We start from the raw sequence: 27,642 nt of genomic DNA on the forward strand, positions 1-27,642 counted from the left end.
AGCCTGACTAGAGAGAAGTATTGCTTTGGGAAATACCAGGAGACAAAGTTGGTTCCAGATTGTGGTGTGCCACTGGGGTAGAAAGGTACTTACTATCAAGGACAGTTAACCTGGTTTTTAATATGATGCAGCACTTGGTAAAGCTTTCAGTAGATGGAGTAAAGAGGAGAAGTTGTTGAAGGCAGAGAGACAGATCATTAAGACAACACAAGAACTACGGAAGTAGAGACAAACTAGTGCAATGAACATTAGACAAAAAAAGCGAGTGATGGGATTGTATTGGAATGGTCTAAATATCATTTCATGGAAAGAATTGATATGATGCTTCATGAGAAAGATTTTAATTTTTAGTAATAGGGTTATATGTTTAAATAGTTTTAAGAGTGAAATCATCTTTAAGGCAAACATTTTTAATAGGTTTTTTGATTCAGCTTTTCAAGTTTAATTCTACATTTTCCTGTAAATAAAACCTCATATCTAAATATTATCATTGTAAACCTTACCAAATGAGACACTCTCTTCTCTTTATAACCGATTAAATAAATCTTACTGAAAAAGTAAATGAGGAGTACATACTCTACTTCCCTGTCTTTGTTTCTCTGCTTTTAGCCCTAATAAGGGCAGTCAAGTTGTTTCTTCCTCATTGAAGGTAAACTTTGTAGACATGTTGCATCTAACTTGCTGTAAATTCCTTAAGGATAGGCTGGAACTTATGTCATAATAAATAAGGGGAATAATTATGTTTGTAAGCATGATTAAAAGTTTACAATAATGGCTTTTTGTTTATTATAATGAGTGAAATTTTTATGATGAATTTCACTTAAAATATTTTCTTATACAGAATCTTTTTGCCAGTGAAATAAAGCTCTATGTTAGTATTTTGTTCACATCACGATATCACACTCCATAAAAAAGGAGCCACATTTCCCACATTCCCAGTATTAGAATAGACTACGAGGTGAAGAAGAAAATAGGGCAAGGGCTGTTTTTACATCAGCAATCTATTGCACAGTATTTCTGCTAGTGTCTCATTAGCCACAACTAACCACAAGGGAGGCTGTGGATACCATCTTTATTCTGTGTTGCTGGCATATGCAGCCCATAATTTAAATTTTTATTTATAGTAGAAAATAATTCTTTTCTTTTAATGGATTTAAACTATTGTCTGTACTTCTAAAGCTATATCTATTCCTCTAGGTTCTGTCTTTCACACATCCTACCTCGTTCCACTCTGCAGAGACATATGAGTCCCTGTTACAGTGCCTCAGAATGGAAGATGACAAGGTAGCAGAAGCTGCTATACAAATTTTTAGAAATACAGGCCACAAAATAGAAACAGACCTACCCCAGATACGATCGTGAGTATGTTTTTTTCTATTGGTAAACAGAGAACTTTTCTAAGTGTGGGAGTCATAGGATCATTTTTCCCTTTCACTCAGGAAGACAGAAGAAAGGAAAGACAACTCTTATTTAGAAACTACTATTCTATATCCTTTGTTTCATCTTTTCTCTGCTTCACAATCTCCCCTACCATTAGAATATGGGCAGAAGAACAAGTTGAAACTTTGTTTGAAGAAAATTATTTTAATGGACCTGGAGATCATCATTCTAAGTAAAGTAAGCCAGAAAGAAAAAGGAAAATACCATATGATATCACTTACATGTGGAATCTTAAAAAAGGCACAAATGAACTTTTTTACAAAATAGAAACAGACTCACAGATACAGAAAACAAACTTATGGTTACCAGTGGGGAAGGGTTGGGAAGGGATAAATTGGGAGTTCCAGATTTGCAGATACTAATTATTGTATATAAAATGGATAAACAAGTTTATACTGTATAGCACAGGGAACTAGATTCAATATCTTGTAGTAACCCATAATAAACCCATATGAAAACTAATATGTATGTATACATATGACTGAAACATGCTATATACCAGAAATTGACACAACGTTGTAAACTGACTGTACTTCAATAAAAATAAAATAATTTTCAAAAAGAATATGATTTTTAGATACTAATATTAATAAGCAAAAATTACCACAGAATTTAGAACTTGTGATTAATATATCTTCCTAATTATTGTAGGTTCATCTTTTTCTAACTGGGTTATAAATTCAGTAAGCTACTACCTTCATATTCCACCCAAGAATTGGATAATCAAGTAGTGTGCTTAATATTTATTTGTTGCCATGTTGCTCTTATCACTCCCTCTAGATTACTTCCCCTCTCCTCTTAAGAATGAAATACACTTTGATATTTTCACTTTGGCGTCTTAAAGGGATTGCCTTAGGATCAACATTGTGCTGAGCTTATATTTAGACATGAAATGTGGGACATGTCTTTTGGAGGAAGAACACATTGCTGAAAGCTATTGAATCACACTTTCAAGGTGTATATGTAAATAGTTCAGAGTATTTCCAAATCAAACCAGTTTTTCCTCACAGGGTAATAATACTAAGAGAACTCATGACTTTAAATTTGTGAGCCAGTAATTTAAATTTGAGAAATAATTCAATATTTATTGTATGTTGTTTTCATTGCAGCACTGTACTGGCTAATGTGAAAGAATTACCACAGACTGTCCTTACTCTCTTAAGGAGTTTATACTCTAGAAATGATAATCTTTATATTTGTATATTATAGAAAAAATCATTGACAGAGTAGGATAAATTTATTTGTGAGTCCTTCAAGGTATGAAAACCTATACAATTTTTTAAGGTAAAGATTTACTCTTTAAGGAATTCTATCCCAAAAGAAGCAGTGGAAGAGTTAACTTTGGACACAAGGAATAAAACCTCTTGTTCTTAAGACTAATGGGGAAGGAACGAGAGAATCACTGAAAAGCAGAGAAGCACAACACTGCAGACCTCAGTAATAACCCTGATGACATCACTAGATTATAGCACACTAGAAAGGTTAAAGTTGACTTATGTATCATCATTTCATTAGGCTAATTAATAATACACTTAACAACAATTTGATCAACATGGTATCTTCCTTTGTTACCTACTAGTGTTACTTACAAGAACTATTACTCTGGTAAATGGGTTTGAAAGACACTGCTCAGTCAAGGAGGCTATTTGGGCATGAAAATGCCTCTCATAATTCTAAATCTGCATGGAGAGAAATGTGGCATATTCATAAATATCAAATTAAACTTATACTGACTAGCATATGTTCCAGTTTTTTGGTTGAGGTGCATGACTTGGGGTCTAGGGTATTGCTCTTAATGTCTAGCCTCCCGTTAGTATAAGAGGACCCTTTGTCGCCATTGCATATGGTATCAGTGACCTTATAATCTGTTAAATAGTATTGCATTAAATGTATGACAAGTATCTTTCCTTAAATTTTTTGTTTTGCCTGTGGATTTTCTTCTGATTTAAAAAAAACATGTAATAAGTTCATTGCAAAAAGCTGAAACTTTAGAAAGTAAAAATGAAAAGAAAGTCACTATTAACATTTTGATACATAATTTTATGAATATTCTATTTACTTGATTATATGCCAATTTTTTAATAAGTTGATACAAACATGCCATTTTCTTCATTCTACTAAATGTTTTCCCGTATCATCAACACTTAATGCATTATAACTGTATTATGCATTTCCATATTGTCCTATAGAAAGATTGTTTTACTTTTAATCTTCAGTGTCTGTGTGGCTAAGTGCATAGATTTGGAACAGAAATGTTTGTCTTCAAATCCCAACTTCACCATTTCCTAGCTCTGTCACCTTAAGAAATTTAAATGAATATGTTTGTGCTTTAGTTTTCTCATCCATTTAATGACTATAATAATAGTTTTCTTTGGGCTATATTGAGGATTAATTTAATTAATTCATGTTAAAAAAAACAGAACAGTGCTTGGCACAAATACTTAATAATTGTTAGATGTTTTATTACTTTTCTACCTATGTGTCTGTATCCTTTCATTCTCCCTTTTACTGGTATGCTTATTTCAGTTTTTAAGTAAAACTTGGCCTTTTGCTTCTCCCCACCCCAACCCCCACCATGGCTGCTTTAAAATAACTGATGGGGATTGTGAAAGGGAAGTAGAAAATTTAGGAATCTTCTTAGAAGGTAACTGTAAAATTATGGTATGGGTCAAATTTTAGATTATAAATTAAGGATGGCTTGTTTATTTCTCCATATTCATGCAGTGGCTTTAAAGTGAAAATTATCTCCTGGAGTAGCCTTTTTTTGAGGCATTGTTATTTCTTGGATTTTACTTGGTGACAGAGAAGGAGCTTTAAATCTTTCTATAGATCAGGTAATTTTTAAAAGAGGCTTTCTACCAGCATACATCCAAATGGTTTCTGGAGATGAAGTAGGAGACAACGAAAAGAACTACTTGTGGTTAATGGGCTTTTTTAAAACTATGATATTTTTTTCCAGGACCTTAATTCCCATTTTACATCAGAAAGCAAAGAGAGGTACTCCACACCAAGCAAAACAGGCCGTTCACTGTATACATGCCATATTCACAAATAAAGAAGTCCAGCTTGCACAGATTTTTGAGGTATGTATAACTATAGGATGTGTTTTAGTTGATTCTTATTTTTATGCTGTATAGTTTGATAAAGATAGAAGGTAGTTTTTTTTAGCTTTTTAGTCCCACTCTAGAAAATAAATTCCATGGGAGCAGGGGCTCTCTTTTATTCAGCACTTTAAATAGTCCCATACTTTAGATGGGATTATATGTTCAGATACTACGTACTAAAAGATGTTTTGCGTGTTTGTGTTACATTTTACTTAATGTCAGCCTATTGGCTCAATGGTCCTGTTAGCCTCAGAAATTATTAGTAGATGACTTTAAATCACCCAGCTTAAAGTGCCTGACAACCCTACTTGAAAATTAGTTCTGTTTGCCTTTCCATATGTATGATCCATGGCCTGATTCCACTACTGGAAAAGTATTCCTATTATCATAAATTGGATGTAGTATGAATGGAACCCAGTAAACTCTTATTTTTGATGATCCATGATCATTTAAAATGTCCCCAGAGGAAAAGAAATCCACCAACATAGCAAACCTATTGCACATGACTTGAAAATAATGCTGATTTGACAGTGCAGAAATATTCTTGCATTGTACCTTTTATGTGGGCCTTTTTTTTTTCTTTTATCATTCTATATTCTTTCAATCTTGTTAAATTTCAGTAGGTAGAATAAGAATCAAGTGTTTAGTATGGCTGAAGTTACTTTTGATCATCTCATTAGAACAGATTTGTTTTGGCATGATAAATTCAGGCGGACTTAGGAACGTGTACTGTTTCCATAAAATGTCTAGATATTTATAGGACAGAATGGTAATTTTGACTGTTTTATTTTTATAGCCACTCAGTAGGAGTCTGAATGCTGATGTACCAGAACAACTTATAACTCCATTAGTTTCACTGGGCCACATTTCCATGTTAGCACCAGATCAATTTGCTTCCCCAATGAAATCTGTAGTAGCAAATTTTATTGTGAAAGATCTGCTAATGAATGACAGGGTAAGTTTCTCATTTAATTAAATTTAGAATCATGAGATTAAGATGGTTTGCATTTTTGTCACAGAAACAGCATTTCTGCTTCTCTCTATATATAATTCTCTTTTACTTTTAAGTTATTATATATTTTCTCTCCTTATTTAAATTTCCAGATGACATTCTGACTTCTGTGTAGCTATTAGTAGAACTTAACATTTAAGAAAGAAAAACATGAGAACATGAGATGGATGAATCATGAAGTGAAAAGTATAAGTCAGATGCTGTTATCCTAATATTTGAAGGATAATTTACTGGAGTGCTTTTTGTTTTATCAAACATCATTTAAAATATAACTGGAATTGTATTTGACTAGCTTTTTGAAATATAATTAATTATATTGCACTTTTGGGACTAGAGTTAATGTATTGTTTTAGTTATTGAAAGATGGGCATGTAAGAGAGAGAGCAAGCACGCACCCTGATTTATTCACCTTTGGGTTACAGCTTAGGGATGTCTAGCTTGAAAAGGCTCCCCGAGTGATTTCTGAACCATACATCTGATTGGAATCACCACTTTACCAAATGGATCTAAATAAAAGAGTTATTGAATGAAGACACAAATTGGTGTTACCTGCTGGACAATTGTGGATGACTTTCAATGCAGTACTAACTACCCAGTTTACCTAGTCCTTCTACATGGTTCAATAGTCTTTGAACCCTCAATATCCGAACTTAAAAAGAAAGATACTTGCCAGTGCACTCCTTCCTCTTTTCCCTCTCCCTGTTTGAACGAGATAGACAAGGATGGAAGAGTTTGGCCAAAGTCTCATTTCCCGTTGCATGCATTCATGCTTTTCTCTGCACTGTTGATGGATGTGGCTGGTGGGCAACAAATGTAAAATTTAAGACATCTCTTAAGTGATGAATTGATTGTTGATAAATTCTGTTTTAAGATGGTTCTCTCCTTTGTGTGTGGTAAAATATACATAATATAAATTTTGCCATTTTTACCATTTTTAAGTGTGCAGTTCACTCACATTATATACACCCGTGTTCTTGGTTTTGTTGTTGGGCATTTTTTGTTTTGTTTTGTTTATTAAAAGTCAACAGGTGCTCGCTCTCTCTTGCTTTCCGTGATGACCCGCACTCTGTGGAGAATGTGTCTACCTTTAACCTCCCCACCACCTCGCTGTCCCCGTGTACATCTCTCTAAATAAATCTACTTTTACTCATAAAAAAAGAAAATAAAAAGCAAATAAGTTTACTAACATGTACCTCCTAAATACACAGGGGATAACACAGGAAAGCTGAGTAACTCTACAAAATGGCCCAAGCTACCACCTAAAATGAACAGCCACGTTGTTGTGTAACCACTACCACTATTTCCAGAATTTTATCATCTTAGATGGAGACTGTATCCATTAACCAATAACTCCTCATTGTCTCCTCCCCTCAGCCTCTGGTAACCTCTCTTGTTCTTTCCCATACCATGAATTTGCCTATTTTGGATACCTCTTATAATATAGTATTTATCCTTTTGTGTCTGACATATTTCACTTGGCATAATGGTTTCAAGGTTCATCTGTGTTATAGTATGTATCAGAACATTTTTGTGGGGGATGGGTAATTAGGTTACTTATTTATTTATTTTTAGAGGAGGTACTGGGGATTGAACCCAGGACCTTGTATATGCTAAGCATGTGCTCTACCACTTGAACTATACCCTCCTCCGAACTTCATTTTATGCCAGAATAATATTCTGTTGTATGGACGGCTGGGTTTTTCCACCTTTTGACTATTGTCAATAATGCTGATCTGAACATTTGAGTCAGTGTTTTCAAATTCTTATGTTATATACCTAGGAGTGGAATTGCTGGGTTACATGGTCATTCTATTTTGAACTTTTTGAGGAACTGCCAGACTGTTTTCCGAAGTGGCTGTACCATTTTACATTCCTAGAAGCAATGCACAAGGCTTCCAGTTTCTCCACATCTTGGTCAACACCTACTCTTTCCTGTTTTGTTGATAGTCATTCCAGTAGTGTAAAGAAGTATCTTGTGGTTTTGATTTGTTTCCCTAATGACTAATGATGTTGAGAATTTTTTTCATGTGCTTATTGGCCATTTGTTTATCTTCTTTGGATATTGAGTCCTTTGCCCACTTTTAATTATTTGTTGTTGATTTGTAAGAATTCTTTATATATTCTGAGTCTTATACCTTTGTCAGACATTTGCCAAATCCAGGATCATGAAGTTTTTTCCCTACATCATGTTCTAAGAGTTTTATAGTTTTAGCTTTTAAATTAAGATCTTTGATCCATTTTTAAGTTAATTTTTGTATATGATATGAGATAATAGTCCAGCTTTAATTCCTTTGCATGTGGCTATATCTAGTTTTTTCCAGCACCATTTGTTGTAGAGACTGTTCCCAATAATTGGTCTCAGCATTCTTGTTAAAAACCAATTGGCCATATGTGTGAGAGATTTCTGGGTTCTCTATTTCGTTCCATTGGTCATTATGTCAGTACTGACCACACTGTCTTGATTACTATAGATTTGTAGTAAGTTTCAAACTCAAGAAGTTTGAGCCCTCCAGCTTTGTTCTTTTCCAGTCACTACTTGGTCCATTTCCTGTGAGTATCCTGGAGCACTGCATTGTTCAGCATGAAAAACTTACCGAGCAAAATTTTAAAATTTTTTCTAAAAGTAAAATTTGTCTGTAGTCAACAGGTGAAAAGAATGGAAAATTATGGTCTCCAGATGAAGAGGTTTCCCCTGAAGTACTAGCAAAGGTAAATTTGTGTAGGTCTTGATAACTTTTATGTTTAAATAATGAACATTTATAGATAATCTTTTTTAACCTAACAGCTAATAAGCATTTTTAAATCAGGTGCTTTAAAGTTACTCAAATTTTAGTTGTTATTGAGTAATTTTTATATATGTATGTCAGAATGTTCTGTAGACCTGCCTGCCTGCTAAGGCAATTGCAGTGAGGCTGTTTTACAGAGGTTGTTGTAGAATGTTGATGCTCAGAAGCATCTCAAGTCTAGTCTCATTACCACTGTTGCTCTACAAGCATATAATATTAACTTGTCAAAAACAGATGGTTGTCATCGGATTGGTAACTTTCGATAGATTTAAATTGTACTCTGGTAAAATTAATTTTTAAAGTGGTAGTCTTGGGATTTAAAACAAGATTTCTTCATTATCATTTTACTTGATAATCTGTTTCACCTTGAGTAGCTTCATAGTCATCATATATTCTATCAATTCCTTTTTTCAGGTTGTCAATTAATATGATAAATACTACCTAGATCCTTAGTTCTTTCATGTATATTGGTAACAACTTTTTGAGTATAAACCGCCAAGTAACTATGACTATGAATAATTATGGAATCTCCTAGTTTTGTTTTTAAATCAGAATGTTAAGTGAGACTGAATCAGACTTAATTGTTTCTTCAAAATAGTTTTTCAGTACTACAAAAAATATTAAAGTCTATCTAAATAGTTATTTTTAATCACTATAATTGGTATAGTTTAAATAATTTTTAAGCAATATCTTTTTAAATAAGTTGAAAATATTGGACAAGTGTCCAAGTGTGAAAAGTCTGAGTTTGGGAGTCAGGCCTTGGGTAAGTCATCTATCATAGTAATGTGTCTAAATTGTCTTATTTATTGGAAATAAGAATACCTCCCTCAGAGAGTTGTTTGGGAGAGTAAATAAAGTAATACATTTACAGCTCTGGGGAAGGTACCTGGTGCAGATTAAACAGAATAAATATTGTTATTATCCTACAGACTTGTTTACTAAAATATGTCTGCTGGTAGTTAAGTAATTCACAAATCTAACTAACATAAATCAGTTTTCCCTTTAAGTGGAATTTTAAGTTCCTTTCCTTTTTTAGCATGTTAATATTTTATAGGTACAGGCAATTAAACTTCTGGTAAGATGGCTGTTGGGTATGAAAAACAACCAGTCCAAATCTGCCAATTCAACTCTTCGGTTATTATCAGCGATGTTGGTTAGTGAGGGTGACCTGACAGAGCAAAAGAGGATCAGGTGAGATTTTTCTCCCTTTTCAGTTTTTTTACGCTCAACATCTTATTAAAGCTTACATGGGATTAACTAATTTTTTTTCATTGAAGTATAGTCAGTTTGCAGTGTTGTGGATTAATTATTGTTGACTGTTATAACTGCACTATGTGCTTTGCATTCAATTTTTATGCACTCATTTGGGGTTTATATCTCAATAACGATGGTATATTTTTCTTTATTCCTAGAGACTTCTTTTTCCAATGAATTTTTAGTCATAATCACTATAGCAATGTTACAGTTAGCTTCAACATTTTGTTCAATTAAATAAGTATTTGTTGAATTACTACTCTTTATTATGAAACACTATGAAAAGCATTGCAGCAAAAACAAATAAAATTCAGTTCCTGTCTTTAAGGAACTTACCCTGTAGTGTGGTGATAGAACAAGTAAAGTAACTTGGTGCCATGAAAGGAATACAAATTTTAGTATAGGTTCAAAGAAGGAAGAGTTGCAGCCTTCCTGTGGTTTGCTGAAGAGTATTCAAAGTTCTGCAGATGCAAAAAAAAAAAAGTTTCCATTTCTAGACATTTTCACTCTTCAAATCTGTGAAATCACCGTCTCTTCTTTTTAGAGGGAGGGGGAGTGGATAGTTAGGTTTATTTATTTATTTTTAATGGAGGTACTGGGATTGAACCCAGGACTTTGTGCATGCTAAGCACACACTCTACTACTGAGCTATACCACCCCCACACCATCTCTTCTTTCTCTTCCTTTTAAGATGAAAATAAAAGCTGAATTTTCATTATCCTTGTCTCTTGCAAATTCTTGATTTACTAGAGTCCAGGAAAAATAACTGAAAAATTTTACTTGTGTTGCATTCTTACTTTAAAAATTTGTGTTAGAGGATAGGCTTACTGTTCATTTATACATTCAGCATTTATTGAGCACGATCATTCCAAGTACTGCCAAGTTTTTTTTTAAGGTACAATTACTTCTCCAAGGAATATAGATTCTAGTGGAAGAGATAAGATACTGCACAGTTACAATAGAGATGCTGAATGCTTTGATAACTGAAGAAAATGATGAAAAGTTATTTTTATCATAGAGTAAGCCAAGAGTAGCTTTGCATGAACAGATTGAAGATTGGAGATAGTAAGAAGTTCTAAGTTTGGGGAAATTATGTACCGTGTATAGCAGAGGCTTAATAATGAGTTTTTATACATCAGTGACAAATAGGATCCCCAATAGAGCTGAAGATTATATATTACCAATTTTATCTTTTAAAAAAATGTTTAGCATCAGTGAATAGAATAAATACAATTTTAACTTAAGTGATATCTCTTGCCTGTTAAATCAACAAATAAAATTTTTTTAAGCAAGCATTGCTCCATGAGATCAGGAAATGGGTCCCCTTATTACTTGTGTGAATATAAATTGGCACAGTCTTGGCAGAACAGTTTGACGTTTTGTGTCTAAATCCTTAAAAATGTTATCCTTTGACTCTTTATTACACTCATGAAAAAAAGAATCATCCAAAACTATACACACAAACATGTCCTGTGCAGCATTTTTTATCATCACAAAAAACAGAAATGGTTAACTGTGGAACATACATACCACGAAATTATTAGGCAGGTCTTAATCAGATATTACATATCCTATGGTTTACCTTGGGCTTTGGAATCAGAAACTTTATTCAATTCTATACTCCATTTGCTAGCTGTTTTAACTTGTATAAATCACTTTTCTAAGCCTCAGTTTCCTCATCTTACAGAGTGAAAATTAGTGTTTCATACACTGCCTAGCATAGATTAAGCACCCAAATAGTAGCTATTAATTTTTTTAATTCCTGAATCATTTGCCTCAGAAACCATTTGAAGGTCCCTCATTGTTACCAGTGCTCAGTTTGTTAGTCGTGTGGTCCAAGAGTGCCATGTTTTCTCTAGTATGCTAAATAATAGTCACTTGTGGATTCAGGCCAAGTTTTCCACATTTCCTGAAGTTTTCAAAATATGAAAGCTATGCTGTGTTCCGCATAGAAGTGAAAGTAAGAAGAATGTCTTTTCACCATATCATTGTCACATTTTACCATTTAGATAATAAAAGTCCACTGGGTGGGGGTGGGAGTGCCTGGACCTGCTAGGTTCCCTCAGAAAACTTGATGCTATAAAGCAAAGTCTCCTCCCAGAGACTAGTACCTGAGAGACACTGCCTCCCCTTTTCTGGTGCAAATTAACTCCTAATTCCTAGCCCCTCCATTTCATCAGACCTGTGTAGACTTAAGCTCTGTTTCTATCGTGTGTGTGTGTGTGTGTGTGTGTGTGTGTGTGTACACTTAAAAATTGTAGGAAATAGATTTTAACTGATAGGTGATTTTTAATTTTTCACAATTTTTTAATATCAAATTTTCTACAGTGAATGTGAATTTTCTCTTAAAATGAAGAATACAGTTCGTAATGTAAGTGGTTTTTGGTAGCATTGCAGTTAGTGCCATTGTGAGTGTAAGCAGAGTTGCTTGGCTGTGGTGGAGAATCTAAGCTACAGCATAACTAAAAATGAAGGCAAACATAAAAGAGAAGGAAATGTTGCCATTTGGAACAACATGGATGAACCTGGAGGGTATTATGCTTTGTGAAATAGGTCAGACAGAGAAAGACAAATACTGTATGTTATCACTTATATGTGGAATCTGAAAAAATAAACTAGTGACTATAACAGAAAAGAAACAGACTCACAGATGTAGATAACAAACTAGTTCTAAAGAGGCAAGATAGGGGTAGGGGATTAAGAGGTACAGACTACTTTGTATAAAATAAATAAGCTATAAGGATATACTGTACAGTGTAGAAATATAGCCAATATTTTATAGTAACTATAACTGGAGTATAACCTTAAAAATTTTTTTGAATCACTGTTGTACGCCTGAAATTAATATATAGTAAATCTATACCTCAATAAAATAAACACAATTTTTTTAATAAAGGCAGATAAATTTAATATCAGATAGTCAATGATTGGAGCCTTTTTCCCTGTGCTGAGTTCAAGATTCAAAGTAACTTTCCATATTTGTACATTATGTCATTTTAAGCTTAAATTATGTTAAAGCTCTTAACTGTCAAAAAGGAATTGAAGCATTTTATGAATAATAGTTATAGGAAATGTTTATTTCTTTTTTGTTTGTTTATAGTAAATCTGATATGTCTCGCTTGCGATTAGCTGCTGGTAGTGCCATAATGAAGCTTGCTCAGGAACCTTGTTACCATGAAATTATAACCCCAGAACAGTTTCAGCTCTGTGCACTTGTTATTAATGTAAGTAACAGTCTTATTTTTCTTAATTACTTGGCCTTCGAAGTTAAATTCATTTACTTTCTATGGATTATAGATCCATTTACTGTACGGATTTGTGCACAAAAGAGGTTATTACTACTGTAACTAGTTATCCCCCAAATATTAAGCTATTTACTCCTTCAGTGTAATTATCTTTTTTTAAAATGAAGGCATTAAAAATGCGTAAACTTCTCTTTTGTAAATGTTTGCCAATTTTCAAAAAACTAAACTAGGAGTTTTTGACATGGTTTTGAAAGTACTAATATTTTTATTTAAGTATTTTTGATTTTGTGCTGCTGTAGGATGAGTGCTATCAAGTAAGGCAGATATTTGCTCAGAAGCTACATAAGGCACTTGTGAAGTTACTGCTCCCATTGGAGTATATGGCGATCTTTGCCTTGTGTGCCAAAGATCCTGTGAAGGAGAGAAGAGCACATGCACGACAGTGTTTGCTTAAAAATATCAGCATACGCAGGGAGTACATTAAACAGAACCCCATGGCTACTGGTAAGTAACTTGGAAAATTCCCAAAGTGCAAATATATCTTCTCAATATACTGATTTGTAGGGGGTTTTATTTCATATATTTCTATTGTAGTTTTATGATAGCACTGGAATTTTCATACTATGCTGTTGTAATTAAGATGTACTTAAAATCTTAAATCCTCATTTCTGAGTCCTATTTACAATGCATAAAACTGTTAGGATGAACTGCATTTTTCTTACAGAGTCATTAGTGTGGCTTGATTTGAACACATTGCTCTGATGTTGGGCAGTAACGAATTATTTTCCTAGCTTTACCAGGAACCCACTGTATAATCTTAAGTTATTCTTTGTCTTTAGTAGCCTTCAAAATTGAGAAAAGTATTTCAGTATCATCTAGGTAACATGTTGCCTCAAATTTAGAAATAACCAAGAGGAAATATGTAAACTGAAGTGGTTAGAATGTTAGAAAAGATAATTATAAAAGCTATTATCACTATTGTTAATAATTTTTTCACTTTAGAGAAATTATTATCACTGTTGCCTGAATATGTAGTTCCATATATGATCCACCTGCTAGCCCATGATCCAGATTTTACAAGATCGCAAGATGTTGATCAGCTTCGTGATATTAAAGAGTAAGTCATGTTGATTAAGACTTATAAAAATTATGCTTAGTCTTTAAAAGATGATGATTTTTTTCCTGTTACTATTCCCATTAGAATAAAACCCTTTTTGTGGTTTTGTTATTTTATTGTAAATTTTAAGTTTCATCTTAAAAAATTGTTCCCATCTAACAGGTTGTTTGATTTTGTTTGTTTCCTATTTGTTTGCAGTAAATTGTCTGAGTCTATGAGATAGATTGGTTTGCTTTTTATGTTATTTTTACTGTTTGTATTAAGATAGGCTTCAGTTACTTAAGTTTGATAATTTAGAAAGCCATGTAGAGAAAACTTCTCTCCTTGAAAAGTTCAACTTTACTTTCAACTTCAAAAGATAATGCCTTAAAAATATGCACACACAGGAGATATTCTGTGGCAGGACTATGGTAATACAAAATTCAATTTGTTACACTAGTCAGAAATTTGTCTCTAGTGGAAAGCCAGGCAAGTAAACAATTATAGAACACTTGTTTAAGAAGCGTCTTTATGTAAAACAGAAATTTGTATATGATGCAGAGTGAGGGAAAGGGTTTGAGGTGGCCTAGAATTATCTACAAATGACCTCCAAAAAACTTTAAAACAATATTTATTTTCCCATTGCTATGCTTTTGCTTTGCATTTTTTTTAAGTTGTTCTAAGTAAAGTTAATATCTATTCTTTGTATGAAAATAGGCATTTCTGAGCTGGGATTTTTTAAGCCTGGAGCCTTCATGTTCTAATAGGCTCTAAGTGTTCTGAGCCAATGGGAAACCATTCCCTGGAGTAAGGGGGGGAAAGATCAGGTAAAGCTGGGGAGGAGTCATAGGGAGGAACTGAGCCCGAACTGTGCATTCTTCTTTTCCACGCCACCCCCATGTGAACTTCCCACCCTGTCACAAAGTAAGCATCCCCCAAATGGCAGTCTCCTATACTGTCGTTCCCACTCTGTCCCACCCTCCATTCTTTGGGAGCTTATGGGTAAAGAGAGAATATATGAGGAAGGTTGTTCTGAAGGGGAGGAGAGAGGGCCAGAAAGACTGAGCAGGGCATCCTTACTGAGCATTTTCCCAATGGCAGGTATGAGACAATCATCATTCTGTTAGCACATAGAGGGATCCTTAAATTAGGAAGCCCACCAAAGTGTGGGTACTTGCTGCAGGCTATGAAAGGATGACAGAGACAGAGAGATGAAATGAACAGCTACTTACTGCTCAGGAGGGGAAATGGAAGGAAAGTGCTCCAGCAGGGAAAGAAAGCACTTGAGCCAAGAGCCATCAGCCAGCATGGCTGATAGAGACAGCTCCCTGCTTTGCACTTTTAAATTGGTTCCTTCACCTTATATTTAAGGCATTATGATTTTTCTATGTGTGACATTAAGCCATATTCCTAATCTTATTTAAAGTTGTAATCAGCGTTTATGTCTGCCTTCTGAAGCTTTGGTCACTGAAATTGTGTCAAAATCTTAACAATTGGAAGAGGTATTATATTTTGTCCAACGATACTCTTAGGCATCAGCCTGTGAGCTCCTTACATTTTGAAGGCTTGTCATTCAGTTGCTGCTTCCAGCACATCATTTGAGTGATATGTCTTTATACTTCAAATGCTTGAAAATAAGTCTGCCTTAAAGAAAATTGTTCTTTAGAGTTTTAATTGGTATATATTTTAAGAAGCTACATAAGTATCTTTCAGGAGACATAGAGTCTAGTCCCAGCTTTGTGAATAAAACCGTTACTTCTCTGGGCTTATCCGTAAAATGCAGAAGACGAAATATATAATTCCTAAAATATCTTCCAATTCTAACTTTTGTTTATTTTGTAAATGTTTATATTTGTAAATTATTTTTTTCTTTTTCTTCTTTTTTTTTGTTTTTTGTTTGTTTGTTTAAACAACTTTTATTTTGGAATTTCCCACAAAGCACTTTTATAAAATGAAAAGACTATATATTTGCCTCAAACACAAGGTCTATGTTAGGGAACCTTTTAGCCCTATTTCAGTTGCAAGGCAGTCATGTGGAAAAGGGATTAGACTTAAGAGAGGCAGCAGTGATGTGGAAAGAGTACTGAAGTACTGAAGTAATTAGAGTTAGAATTGAAATCACTGGCAATGCTTTTGAATATTTTTAAACGTTTCATTTTAAGTTACCTTATATTTTTTTTTTTACCTTGTAATTTGAAGTGTTGAATAATATGTTTTTCAAACTGCGGTCATGTAACTTTGTGGAAGTAGCTTATTATTGTATCACTATTTTATTGCAGTAAAATATTAATTACATTTTCAGTATTGTGCTACCATCACCACTGTGTTTCCAAACCTTTTCATCATCCAAACAGAGAATCTGTACCCATTAAGTAACAATTCCCCATTGCATATGTCTCCAGCCACTGGTAACCACTACTTTCTATCTTTTTGAATTTGCCTATTCTAGAAACCTCATGTAAGTGGAATCATACAATATTTGTCCATTTGTATCTGTTATTTCACTTAACACAATACTTTCAGGGTTCATGTATGTTGTAGCATTTGTCAGAACTTCATTTCCTTTTATGGCTAAATAATATTCCATTGAAAATAGGAATAAACCTGACCAAAGATGTAGAAGACTTACATAGTGAGAACTATAAAACATTGATAAAGGAAATTGAAGATGATTCAAAGAAATGGAAAAGTATCCCATGCTTTTGGATTAGAAGAATTAATATTAAAATGGCTATACTGCCCAAAGCAATCTGTAGACTTAATGTGATCCCTATCAGATTACCCATGACATTTTTCACAGAACTAGAACAAATAATTCTAAAATTTATATGGAACCACCAAAGACCCAGAATTGCCAAAGAAATTCTAAAGAAAAGGAACAAAGCTGGAGGCATAAGATTCCCAGACTTCAGACAGTACTACAAAGCTACAGTAATCAAAAACAGCATAGTATTGACACAAAAAACAGACATAGATCAATGGAACATAATAGCACAGAAATTAACCCACATACCCACAGCCAATTAATCTTTGACAAAGGAGGCAAGAATATACAATGGAGAAAAGACAGTGATATAGGGAAAGCTGGACAGCCACATGTAAATCATGAAGTTGAAATACTCCCTCACACCCTGTACAAAAATAAACTCAAAATGGCTTAAAGACTTAAATATAAGACATGACACCATAAAACTCCTAGAAGAGAACATAGGTAAAGTATTCTGACATAAATCATAGCAAAGTTTTCTTAGGTCAGTCTCCCAAGACAAAAGAAATAAAGCAAAGATAAACAAATGGGACCTAATCAAACTTAAAAGCTTTTGCACAACAAAGAAAACCATAAATAAAATGAAAAGACAACCTACGGAATGGGAGAAAATATTTGTAAATGTTACTACCAACAAGGGATTAATTTCCAAAATATGCGAACAGCTCATACAGCTTAATATCAAAAAAGGAAACAACCCAATCAAAAAGTGGGCAGAAGACATAAATAGACATTTCTCCAAAGAAGACATACAGATGGCCAACAGGAACATGAAAAGATGTTCATCATCGCTAATTATTAGAAAAATGCAAATCAAAACTACAGTGAGGTATCACCTCACACTAGTCAAAATGGCCATCATAAAAAAGTCTACAAATATAAATGCTGGAGAGGGTGTGGAGAAAAGGGAATCTCCAAGATTGTTGGTGGGAATGTAAATTGGTGCAGCCACTATGGAGAACAGGATGGAGGTTCCTTAAAAAACTAAAAGTAGAATTACCATGTGACCCAGCAATCCCACTCCTGGGCATATACCCAGAGGAAACTCAGTTTCAAAAAGATACATCCACCCCAGTGTTCATAGCAGCACTATTTACAATAGCCAAGATATGGAAGCAGTCTAAATGTTCATTGATCAATGAATGGGTAAAGATTTTGTGTACTTATACATAATGGAGTATTACTCAGCCATAAAAAAGAATGAGATAATGCCATTTGCAGCAACATGGATGGATCCAGAGATTATCATACTAAGTGAAGTGAGTCAGACAGAGACAAATATATGATATCACTTATATGTAGAATCTAAAAAAAGGATGCAGATGAACTTAATTTACAAAACAGAAAGAGACTCACAGACATAGAAAACAAACTTATGGCTACCAAAGGGTGGGGGAAAGGGGATAAATTAGGAGTTTGAGATTAGCAGACACATAATATATAAAATAAACAACAAGGTCGTACTGTATATTACAGGAAACTATATTCAGTACCTTGTAATAAATTACAATGAAAAAATCTGAAAAAATATATATGTATAACTGAATCACTTTGCTGTATATCAGAAGTTAACACAACCTTGTAAATCACCAATACTTCAATTAAAATAATAATATTCCATTGTATGCACATACCACATTTTGTTCATCCATTTATCTTTTGATGGACCCTAAGCTGTTTCCACCTTTTGGTTATTGTGAATAATGCTGATATGAACATTGACATGTAAGTATCTATTTGAATCCCTGTTTTTCAGTCTTTCGGGTGTATAATACTTAGGAGTGGAATCAGCTGGGTGAGATGCTAATTCTGTGTTGAACTTTTTGAAGACCCACCAAATTGTTTTCCTCAGCAGCTACACCATTTTACATTCCTACCAGCAGTGCCAGGAGTTCCCAGTTTCTACACATCCTAATCTGTATTTATTGTTTTTAAATACCTTCCTAATAGGTGATGTGATATCTCATTATGCTTTTGACTAGCATCTCCCTGATGATTAGTGATTTGTAGTATCTTTTCATGTGCTATTGGCCATTTTTTATCCTTCCTCTTTAGAGGAATGGTCTATTCAAGTCCTTGCCCATTTTTAAATTGGGTTGTCTTATTGTTGAGTTGTAGGAGTTCTTTATATAGCTGGATATTAATCCCTTAACCAATATATGATTTAAACTCTTGATACTGTCCTTTGATGCACAGACATTTTTAATGAAGTCAGGTTTATTGATTTTTTTCTTTTTATTTTCTATAATTCTGTTGTCATTTTTAAGAAAACCATTGCCAAATTCAAATTAATGAAGTTTTGCTACTATTTTTCTAAGAGTTTTACAGTTTTAGCTCTTGAATTAAGATATTTAGTCCAGTTAGTCCATTTTTAGTTTAGTTTTGTATATACTATAAGGTAAGGGTCCGGATTCATTCTTTTGCTTATGAATATCCAGCTTTCCCAGTACCACTTGTTGAAAGAACTGCTCTTTCCCCATGGATTGGCCTTAGCATGCTTGTTAAAATCATTTCACCATATATGTAAGGATTTATTTCTGGGTTCTCAATTCCATTCATTATGTCTGTGTATCTGTCCTTATGCCAGTACCATACTGTTTTATTTATAGATTTATAGTAAGTTTTAACTTTGGGACATATTCTCCATCTTTGTTCAAGATTGTTTTGGCAGTTCGGGGTTCCTTGAAATTTCATACAAATTTTAGGATGTGTTTTCCCATTTGTGCAAGAAATGCCAAATGAGGTTTTGGTAGGGATTGTATGGAATCTGTTTGTTACTTTGGGTGTTATTGCCATCTTAACAATATTAAGTTTTCCAACCTGTGAACCCAGGATTTCTTTCTATTTACTTAAGTCTTTTTTTTTTTAATCACTCTTTTATAGTTATCTCATTTTTCCTTGGTTAAATTTATTCCTAAATATCTTCTTCTTTTTGATGCTATGTAATGTCTAATAACAGTTTTTTTGTGTGGATTCTTTATGGTTTTTCTGCATATAAGATTATGTCACTCGCAAAGAGAAATAGTTGTACTTCTTCCTTTTCAGTTTCAGTACCTTTTCTTTCTTTTCTGATTGCTCTAACAAGAACTTCAGTACTATGTCGAAGTGACAAAAGCCGGCATCCTTGTCTTGTTCTTTATCTTCAGGGAAAGCTTTCAGCCTTTTACCACTGACTATGTTTTTAGCTGTGGGTTTTTTATATATGGCCTTTTTCATATTGAGAATTCCCATCTCATCTTAGTTTATTGAGGGTTTTTATCATGAAAAGATGCTGAACTTTTTCAAATACTTTTTCTGCATTAATTGAGATGATCATGTGATGTTCCCCCTTCATTCTGTAATTGCTTGATTTTCAAATGTTGAGTCACCCTTATATTCACAGGATAAATTCCACTTGGTCGTGGTATAGCCCTTTTAATATGCTGCTGATTCTGTTTTGATAGTATTTTTTGAGGATTTTTATGTCTGTATTAATAAAGAATATTGGCTTATAGTTTTCTTGTAGTATCTTTGTCTGGCTTTGTTTTTAGGGTAATTCTGGCCTCATAGAATGAGTTAGGAACCATTCTCTCCTCTTCAGTTTTTTTAAGAGTTTGAGAAGGACTGGTGTTAATTTTCCTTTGAATGCATCTGGACTGGGCTTTTCTTTTTTGTGAGTTTTTAAATTACTGATTCAGTCTCCTTATAGGTATTTTCAGATTTTCTGTTTCTTAAGTCAATTTTGCTAGTTTATGTGTTTCTAGAGATTTGTTAACTTGTTTTAGTTATTCATTTTGTTGATTTGGAGTTGTTCATAGTATTTGCTTATAATCCTTTTTATTTTTTTTCTGGTTTAATTTTTTATTGAAGTATAGTTGATTTACAATGTGTAAATTTTTGGTATACAGCATAGTGATTCATTTATACATATATATTCTTTTTCATATTCTTCTTTTATAATTCTTTTTTATTTCCGTAAAGTGGGTACTAATGTCACCTCTTTCATTCCTCATTTTAGTGATTTGTCTTATTTTCTTTGCCAGTCTAGTAAAAAAATCCTGCCAGTTTTTTAGATTTTTTAAAAAATAACTGGGTCCCATTGGTTTTTCTCTTTTCCTATCTTCTATTTCATTTACTATTTCCTTCCTTTTGCTAGCTTTGGGTTTAGTTTGCTTTTCTTTTTCTAGTCAAGGTGTGTGGTTTCTTAAGATGTACAGTTAGGATATTCATTGAGATTTAGTTTTTTTTAATGTAGGGTGTTTTCAGTGATAAATTTTCCTTTTAGCATTACCAGTACTGAATCCTGTAAGTTGTGGTATGTTGGTTTTGTTTTATTTGTTTCAAGGTAGTTTCTAGTTTTCCTTGTGATTTCTTCTTTGACCCGTTGGTTATTTAAAAGTATGTGGGTTATATGTATGTGGAGTTTTCCAGTTTTCCCTGTTTTCTGTTACTGACTTCTGATTTCATGCCATTCTGGTCAGAAAAGATACTTTTTATAATTTCAGTCTTTTAAAATGTATTAAGACTTCTTTTGTGGCCTACCATATGGTCTATTCTAGAGAATATTCCATGTGCACTTGAGAAAAATTTGTATTGTTGTTAGTTGGGGTGTTCCATGTATGTCTGGCATGTCTGATTTGTTTATAGTGTTGTTCAAATTTTCTATTTTCTTTGGTTTCCTTCTATTTTTTCTGTCCATTATTGAAAGCATGGTATTGAAATATCTGATTATTATTGTAGAACTATGTATTTTTCCCTTCAGTTCTGTCAATTTTGTTGCACAGATTTTGGGGGTTCTGTTGTTAGGTTTGTATGTGTTTACAATAGTCATATTTTCTTACTGGGTTGAACCTTTCATCCTTTCATCAATAGAGTTCTGGGTCTCTTGCAATCTTTTTTTGTTTTTTTTAATTTTAAATCCAGTTTGATCATAAAATAGCCACCTGTTCCCTTTTGGTTACTATTTGCATGAAATATACTTTTTCCATTCTTTTACTTTCAAATATTTTATGTTTTTGTATCTAAAGTGAGTCTCAGAGATAGAATATAGGTGGTTGTTTGGTGTTTGTTTGTTTTACTTAATCCACTCTCTATATCTCTGCTTTTTAATTGGAGGATTTAATCTACTTTCATTTTAAAATAGTCACTGATAAGGAAGGAATTACTTATGCCATACACTTTTCTATCTTACATGTATATTTTTTGTTATTTAATTCCTCCATGACTGCCTCTATTTTTTGTATTTACAATTGACTCTTGGGAAGAACACAGGTTGGAACTCTGTGGCTTCACTTATATGCAGATGTTTTTCAATAGTAAATACAGCAGTACTACAAGATCCACAGCTGGTGGGACTGCAGATACAACGGAGCTTCATACACAGAAGAACAAAAGAGACAAGAATTCACTTTGTGTATTAAATAAATACACAATAACAAGTGGAAAACAGCAAAAATGGCTTGGGATATGACTGTTTAAGCTGAATGATTGGTTACTATGCACACTAGCCTCAACGCACATGAAATTCAGTTATGTCACAGTAGAATTACATACAAATCCTAGATCTTCTATATAGCTTGCAAATAATAAAAATCATAAGACTATATGCTATATATGCTATATGCTGGTTTGTTCATCATTGCTGGGCATTAATACACATCATATCATCTGAATGTTTATTAAATACCTATAGAATGAATCTTTATGTGCTTCATGAAACCATCAGACTTTCTCATATTAAGCAACATTTTCACTTTCACTATTTTACTTTGAGATGTAATATTCCATTTGAATTGAATATTATTAGCAAGTTATTTTTATTACTCTCATTAGAGTTTTCTCTATATTTTACTCTTGTTGTATTCGGACAACAGAGCTTCCAAGTAATATATTTAATCTATTAGCAAAAGCAACTACAGTTAGTCTCTTTACCAAGTGAATATGTTTACCATTTAGGTGCCTATGGTTCATGCTTGAAGTTTTAATGACAAAGAATGAAAATAATAGCCATGCCTTTATGAAGAAGATGGCAGAGAACATCAAACTAACAAAAGATGCCCAGTCTCCAGATGAATCCAAGACAAATGAAGTAAGATATGTATTAGACCAATGGGTATTAAGATGTTAGAGGAAAAAATATGACCCTTGTCCCAATTATTTTTCCTGTTATATAATAAAATAGGTTATAGCATATTTATAAAAAGTTATAGTCAGTTTTTCATTTCATTAAAATTGAATTCTATTAATTCAAGAATGTGTATTATTCTGGAAAAGATACTAAAACATCTATAGAGCATGGGGATAAGAACTTGTAAAATTTATAACCATGCTATCTTATGACCTTTTAGTAAGAGTCGCAGACAAGTAGATATTCTGTTTGTATGTTTCATTTAGTTTGGTTTGGTATTTTTAATGTGTTCTTGATATTCATATTAAATTAAGATGAAGGGTTTTTGTTGTTGTTTACTAGGAGGAAATGCCAAACACAAATGCAGAATATTCATGGAATAACCACATATTATTCTTTTGATTCCACTTTATACACTGGGTACTTGTGGCTGTTTTGCACTAATGAAGGTTATATATGATCTTTCTTTTTCCTCCCTAGAAACTTTATACAGTATGTGATGTTGCCCTGTGTGTTATAAATAGTAAAAGTGCTTTGTGCAATGCAGATTCACCAAAGGATCCAGTCCTTCCAATGAAATTTTTTACACAACCCGAAAAGGTAATTTTCATCCCCTCATTTTTTTACCTCACTAAACTGATTTAAATGTGTTACCATCAGCCCTAGTGGCATATATTGGACTGTCTTGACTACAGAGTTAAAAAAAAATACCTCTACGAGTTTATCAAGAAATGAGAGATTGTCTTCCAAAGCCTGAAAAATATCATTCTCACCTTACAGAGTAGAGAATACAAATCGAGCTTGGTGGTGGTGTTCCTATGTGAGCTTTTCCTTCTGGATATTTCTAGTATGTAAGAGGAATTTTCAGATTTCTTTGTTTTCATCTCATTTTATTAAAACACTGTTAGTATTTTTTCAGACAAGAAGTAAACAAAATGTTTGATACGGTGTAAACATATATACATCTATGTATGAAGTAAAATGTTAGAGTTAACCGAATTGGTCTTGGTCATTGATAGACCTGGATTCTGGTCAACCGCTTCCAACCTGAGGAACTTTATTTACACAAGTTAACTCTCTAAACTCTCTAAAGCCTCAATTTCTTCATCTCTAAACCGTAGGTGAACAATTACTAATATATCTAGGTTTCTAAGACTTTGTCACATAGTAAGCATTTATTAATAAATAGTATTATTAATAATTAATACATAGTACATTTATTCTGCTATCAACAAATGAAGTTTTCCATGTTATTAAATTTTCCAGCTCACTAAAGCTCTTTAAGTTTTCCCAACTAATTTGAATTTAAAAACTTTTTTTAAAAGAATGTCTTTTTTTATTTGTCTTCTGCTTTAAGGTGGTATTTTAAATTTTAACTTTCCTATGCTTTGTCTAAGAAACAAAATCCTAAATATTTTTAATTGGAAAAATATGGCATTAAAAATTTTTTTCTACACATTATCAAACCTGAAGATATGTTTCAGAGTAATACTCCGCGTAGAGTATTTTACGGAGGAACACTGTGAGAAATGGGGCTTCCACTTGGGATGCCATACTTTGACAAAAATTTTACTCAGATTTTAGTTTTCAGAATTTACTGTGCCTGGTTTTTGATTGGAATTAAAGGATTACAAAGTTATTTGCCCTCTAATTGAATTTACTGGTCTTTATAAATATTCCTAAGTGAACCCCTGAGTTTAAATTTACTTTGTTGTTGACCTAGGGCTATTATTATTGGAATAGTACAAATAAATCTTTATACAACAGTAATCCCATCATCAAGAATTAAAATTGCTGTTTGTCACTGTAGATAATTCTCATTGTATTTGTTTTGATATGAAGTTTAGAGTGTTTTTAGCCTTCTTAGTATAATAGCTTAGGTTTTCCCTGTTTTCAGTAAGCAGATTTCCTCATTTCCTTTTCTAACATGTTGCTTTTAATCTGGTGTAAATTAAAACAGTAGAAAACTAGGCATATTAAGATAATGAGCTAAGTGAGGCTATAGAGTATCTTCATGAGTAAAATGAATGAATTTTGATGCCCAGGATTTGTAACATTTATTTTAGCTGCATAAATGCCTTTGTGGGGAAACATAAGAAAGGAAAAAAGATAAAGCTTTGCCCAGAAAACATTCCAAAAATGTGATTTCTTTTAGGCACATTTAAGCCCTTCGTTCTTTTCTGTGACACTACTGTGAAGGTAAACAGTAAAAGAAAAACTAACTTTTAAGTGAGATTACTTAAAAATTAATGAACTTCCTAATTGCAGTAAGTCATTTTGCTTCTGTGACACCATGAGGGTTTAGTTGTGTGCTATTCCCAGGGCATTTTTATAATAGAATAGAAGAGGAGGTAGTTCACTGAATAAACTGTAGACTCTCTGTCCTGAACCATATGAAAAAATAGAATTGTTTCATTTAAAATGTGGTTTAAGTAACTTATCTCTGACATCTGCCTAAGTTTTATGTGCTATTTTTTTTAATTTTAAAACTAGACTCATGGTATGGTTCTTAATTGTGCTATGATTATTTGATTATTTGATATGTTTTTCAGCACAAATGAAATTGTCATTGTAAGGCACAATGCCTGAAAACTCTTAAAATGGACAGTAAAAGTACACGTATGCATGTTCACTTTTTTTTTTTTTTTTGGGACAGGACTTTTGTAATGACAAGAGTTACATTTCAGAAGAGACAAGAGTACTTCTATTAACAGGAAAGGTATTATGTACTAAATAATTTGGGGGTCTTTATCTCATGTGCATATTACTTCTGCTAGTCTTAGAAATAACATTTAAATGTTCCCCACATTTTATAGTTCCTGATTTTCAGAGATCATATTGTGGATTGTAGCATTTGTTCTCAGGCTGTTTTCTGCCATGAACCACTTTTGAATTATGACCATGTGTTCTCGTCAGTACTGACAGGCTTCAAGTTATTTAGAATCCACAAAACAGATTTCCCTGAAGAATGATACAATAAATTTAGATATGGAAGCTAAAGAAATCATTTTCAAGTATTAATGAATTAGATCATTTATATTCTGAAAGGTAATGTGACACCTAAAAGAGCAAAAGGAAGTTTAATTTTTGATAAACAGTATCTAAACTATTACTGTATATATTCAATAGTTTATCTCTAAGATATTTTATTATGTCTTATTTATTATATATTTCACTGTGTTTTAGGGGTGCTTTTATTTTGATTGAGCAATAAGGAATAATTAAATATTGCTTAATTATTATTAATTAGAGGTAATGCCTATACTTGTAATTATGTTCAGATGAACAGTTTTACAGAATTACCATTTCTAATAAATTTAGGGTTCAGTTTTCCAAATTAACAACAATTCCCAGGCTTAAGCAAAATAATCTCTCTCACATGTGTCCAAATTTATATGTATTCCTTAGTAAAGTATAAAATAACATGCATATGTGTAATTTTTAGCCGAAACCTGCTGGAGTACTAGGTGCAGTGAACAAGCCTTTATCAGCAACGGGAAGGAAACCATATGTTAGAAGCACTGGAGCTGAGACTGGAAGCAATATCAATGTAAATTCAGAGCTGAACCCTTCAACCGGAAATCGATCAAGGCAATTTTTTTCTCCAGTTGTTTTTATTAGTATCACTCAATACTTGGTTCATCTTTCAGCTTTTTTCCTTAAAGCACTATATCAGAAAAATACTTTTAGAAATGTCTTGGTACAAAATAATAGTGTGAATTTTAGTATAATAAATGATGGAAATTGAGAGTGTAATATAGACATTGTGTAGCATTCTAAGTGTAAAAAAGTTAAATGGAAAAAATGGAAGAATTTGTAATACAACTATTTTGGAAATCTGGGCATATGTGGAAATTTAATATTTAGGAAAACTGAAATTGAATTTATATGTTTTTTAATTTTTAATTTTTAACTCAAGAAAATTGCTGTAGCATGAATTAAGATAATATTGTTAATAACATTCTCTTTCCCACTTAATAAAAAGATTCTGTCTGCTGTTTTTTTCCATCTTAGCTACTGCATAAGAATTTCCACATGACCCTACTGTTATCACCACTAAATATTGAGGCTTTTAAAGATTTTATTCTAACTCATGAAATTTTAAGACTATATTCAACTGGTGGTATTCTGAACACATTTTTATTCATAGAATCCCCAAATATGAAAAAAGTAACGGACTATCTGTGGTTTACAGAGATGGTAGGGCCTCTTCCTGCAGCCCCTCCTCTGTGGAGCACTAAGAACATAGACTGGAGACTACTGTCCTCTCATCTGTCATGTTTTTGTTTTAGGGTTTCCTGCCGTCAACAGAGAGAATAGTTGTGTTGTTTTCTTGACAAGTAATCTTTCTCTCCAGTGGTTTTAGGCAGTCATTTCTGACTGACAGTAGTAAGGTTAAATGGAAATCCACAGCATGATACAAGAGAGCAACAGTCTGTAACCACAGAAGGTCTGAATCTTGCTGACGTTACCTCACTTGGTCAGGCTTCTAAGGCAGTCTGAGCCTCTTGGTCTTTATTGGTATAGCAAAAGAGTAAACTTTCTATTCGTGTGGTGAAATAAGGAAGCTTTGGTTTATTTCTCTTCAACAGGGAACAGAGTTCAGAGGCAGCAGAAACTGGAGTTAGTGAAAATGAAGAGAATCCTGTGAGAATTATTTCTGTCACACCTGTAAAGAATATTGACCCAGTAAAGACTAAGGTAAATTTTAAAATTTAACATGTGGCCTTCTTCCATGGAGATTCTTACTACTATTTTATGATAGGAGTGAGAAACCCACCATTGAAGGGTAATAATATATCCTGCATAATATACATGTGCATATACCACCC

The 27,642-nt window shown here is 33.0% G+C and overlaps 1 protein-coding gene across 3 annotated transcripts in view; it reads left to right on the top strand.

Annotated features, from left to right (window-relative positions):
• PDS5A (PDS5 cohesin associated factor A) overlaps positions 1–27,642 on the top strand; it is a 119,608-nt gene that overhangs the window by 78,307 nt on the left and 13,659 nt on the right. For all 3 annotated transcript variants that reach the window (XM_072944791.1, XM_072944803.1, XM_072944798.1), the window contains exons 19-31: positions 1,198–1,358; positions 4,400–4,523; positions 5,341–5,499; positions 8,197–8,265; positions 9,397–9,533; positions 12,697–12,820; positions 13,141–13,345; positions 13,844–13,958; positions 22,639–22,771; positions 23,291–23,410; positions 25,467–25,529; positions 26,256–26,401; positions 27,403–27,511. In XM_072944791.1, the coding sequence (XP_072800892.1) occupies positions 1,198–1,358; positions 4,400–4,523; positions 5,341–5,499; positions 8,197–8,265; positions 9,397–9,533; positions 12,697–12,820; positions 13,141–13,345; positions 13,844–13,958; positions 22,639–22,771; positions 23,291–23,410; positions 25,467–25,529; positions 26,256–26,401; positions 27,403–27,511 (1,665 nt within the window). The remainder of the gene's footprint in view (positions 1–1,197; positions 1,359–4,399; positions 4,524–5,340; positions 5,500–8,196; positions 8,266–9,396; positions 9,534–12,696; positions 12,821–13,140; positions 13,346–13,843; positions 13,959–22,638; positions 22,772–23,290; positions 23,411–25,466; positions 25,530–26,255; positions 26,402–27,402; positions 27,512–27,642) is intronic.

The sequence above is a fragment of the Vicugna pacos genome, chromosome 2 (genome assembly GCF_048564905.1).
Source record: "Vicugna pacos chromosome 2, VicPac4, whole genome shotgun sequence".
Taxonomy (NCBI): domain Eukaryota; kingdom Metazoa; phylum Chordata; class Mammalia; order Artiodactyla; family Camelidae; genus Vicugna; species Vicugna pacos.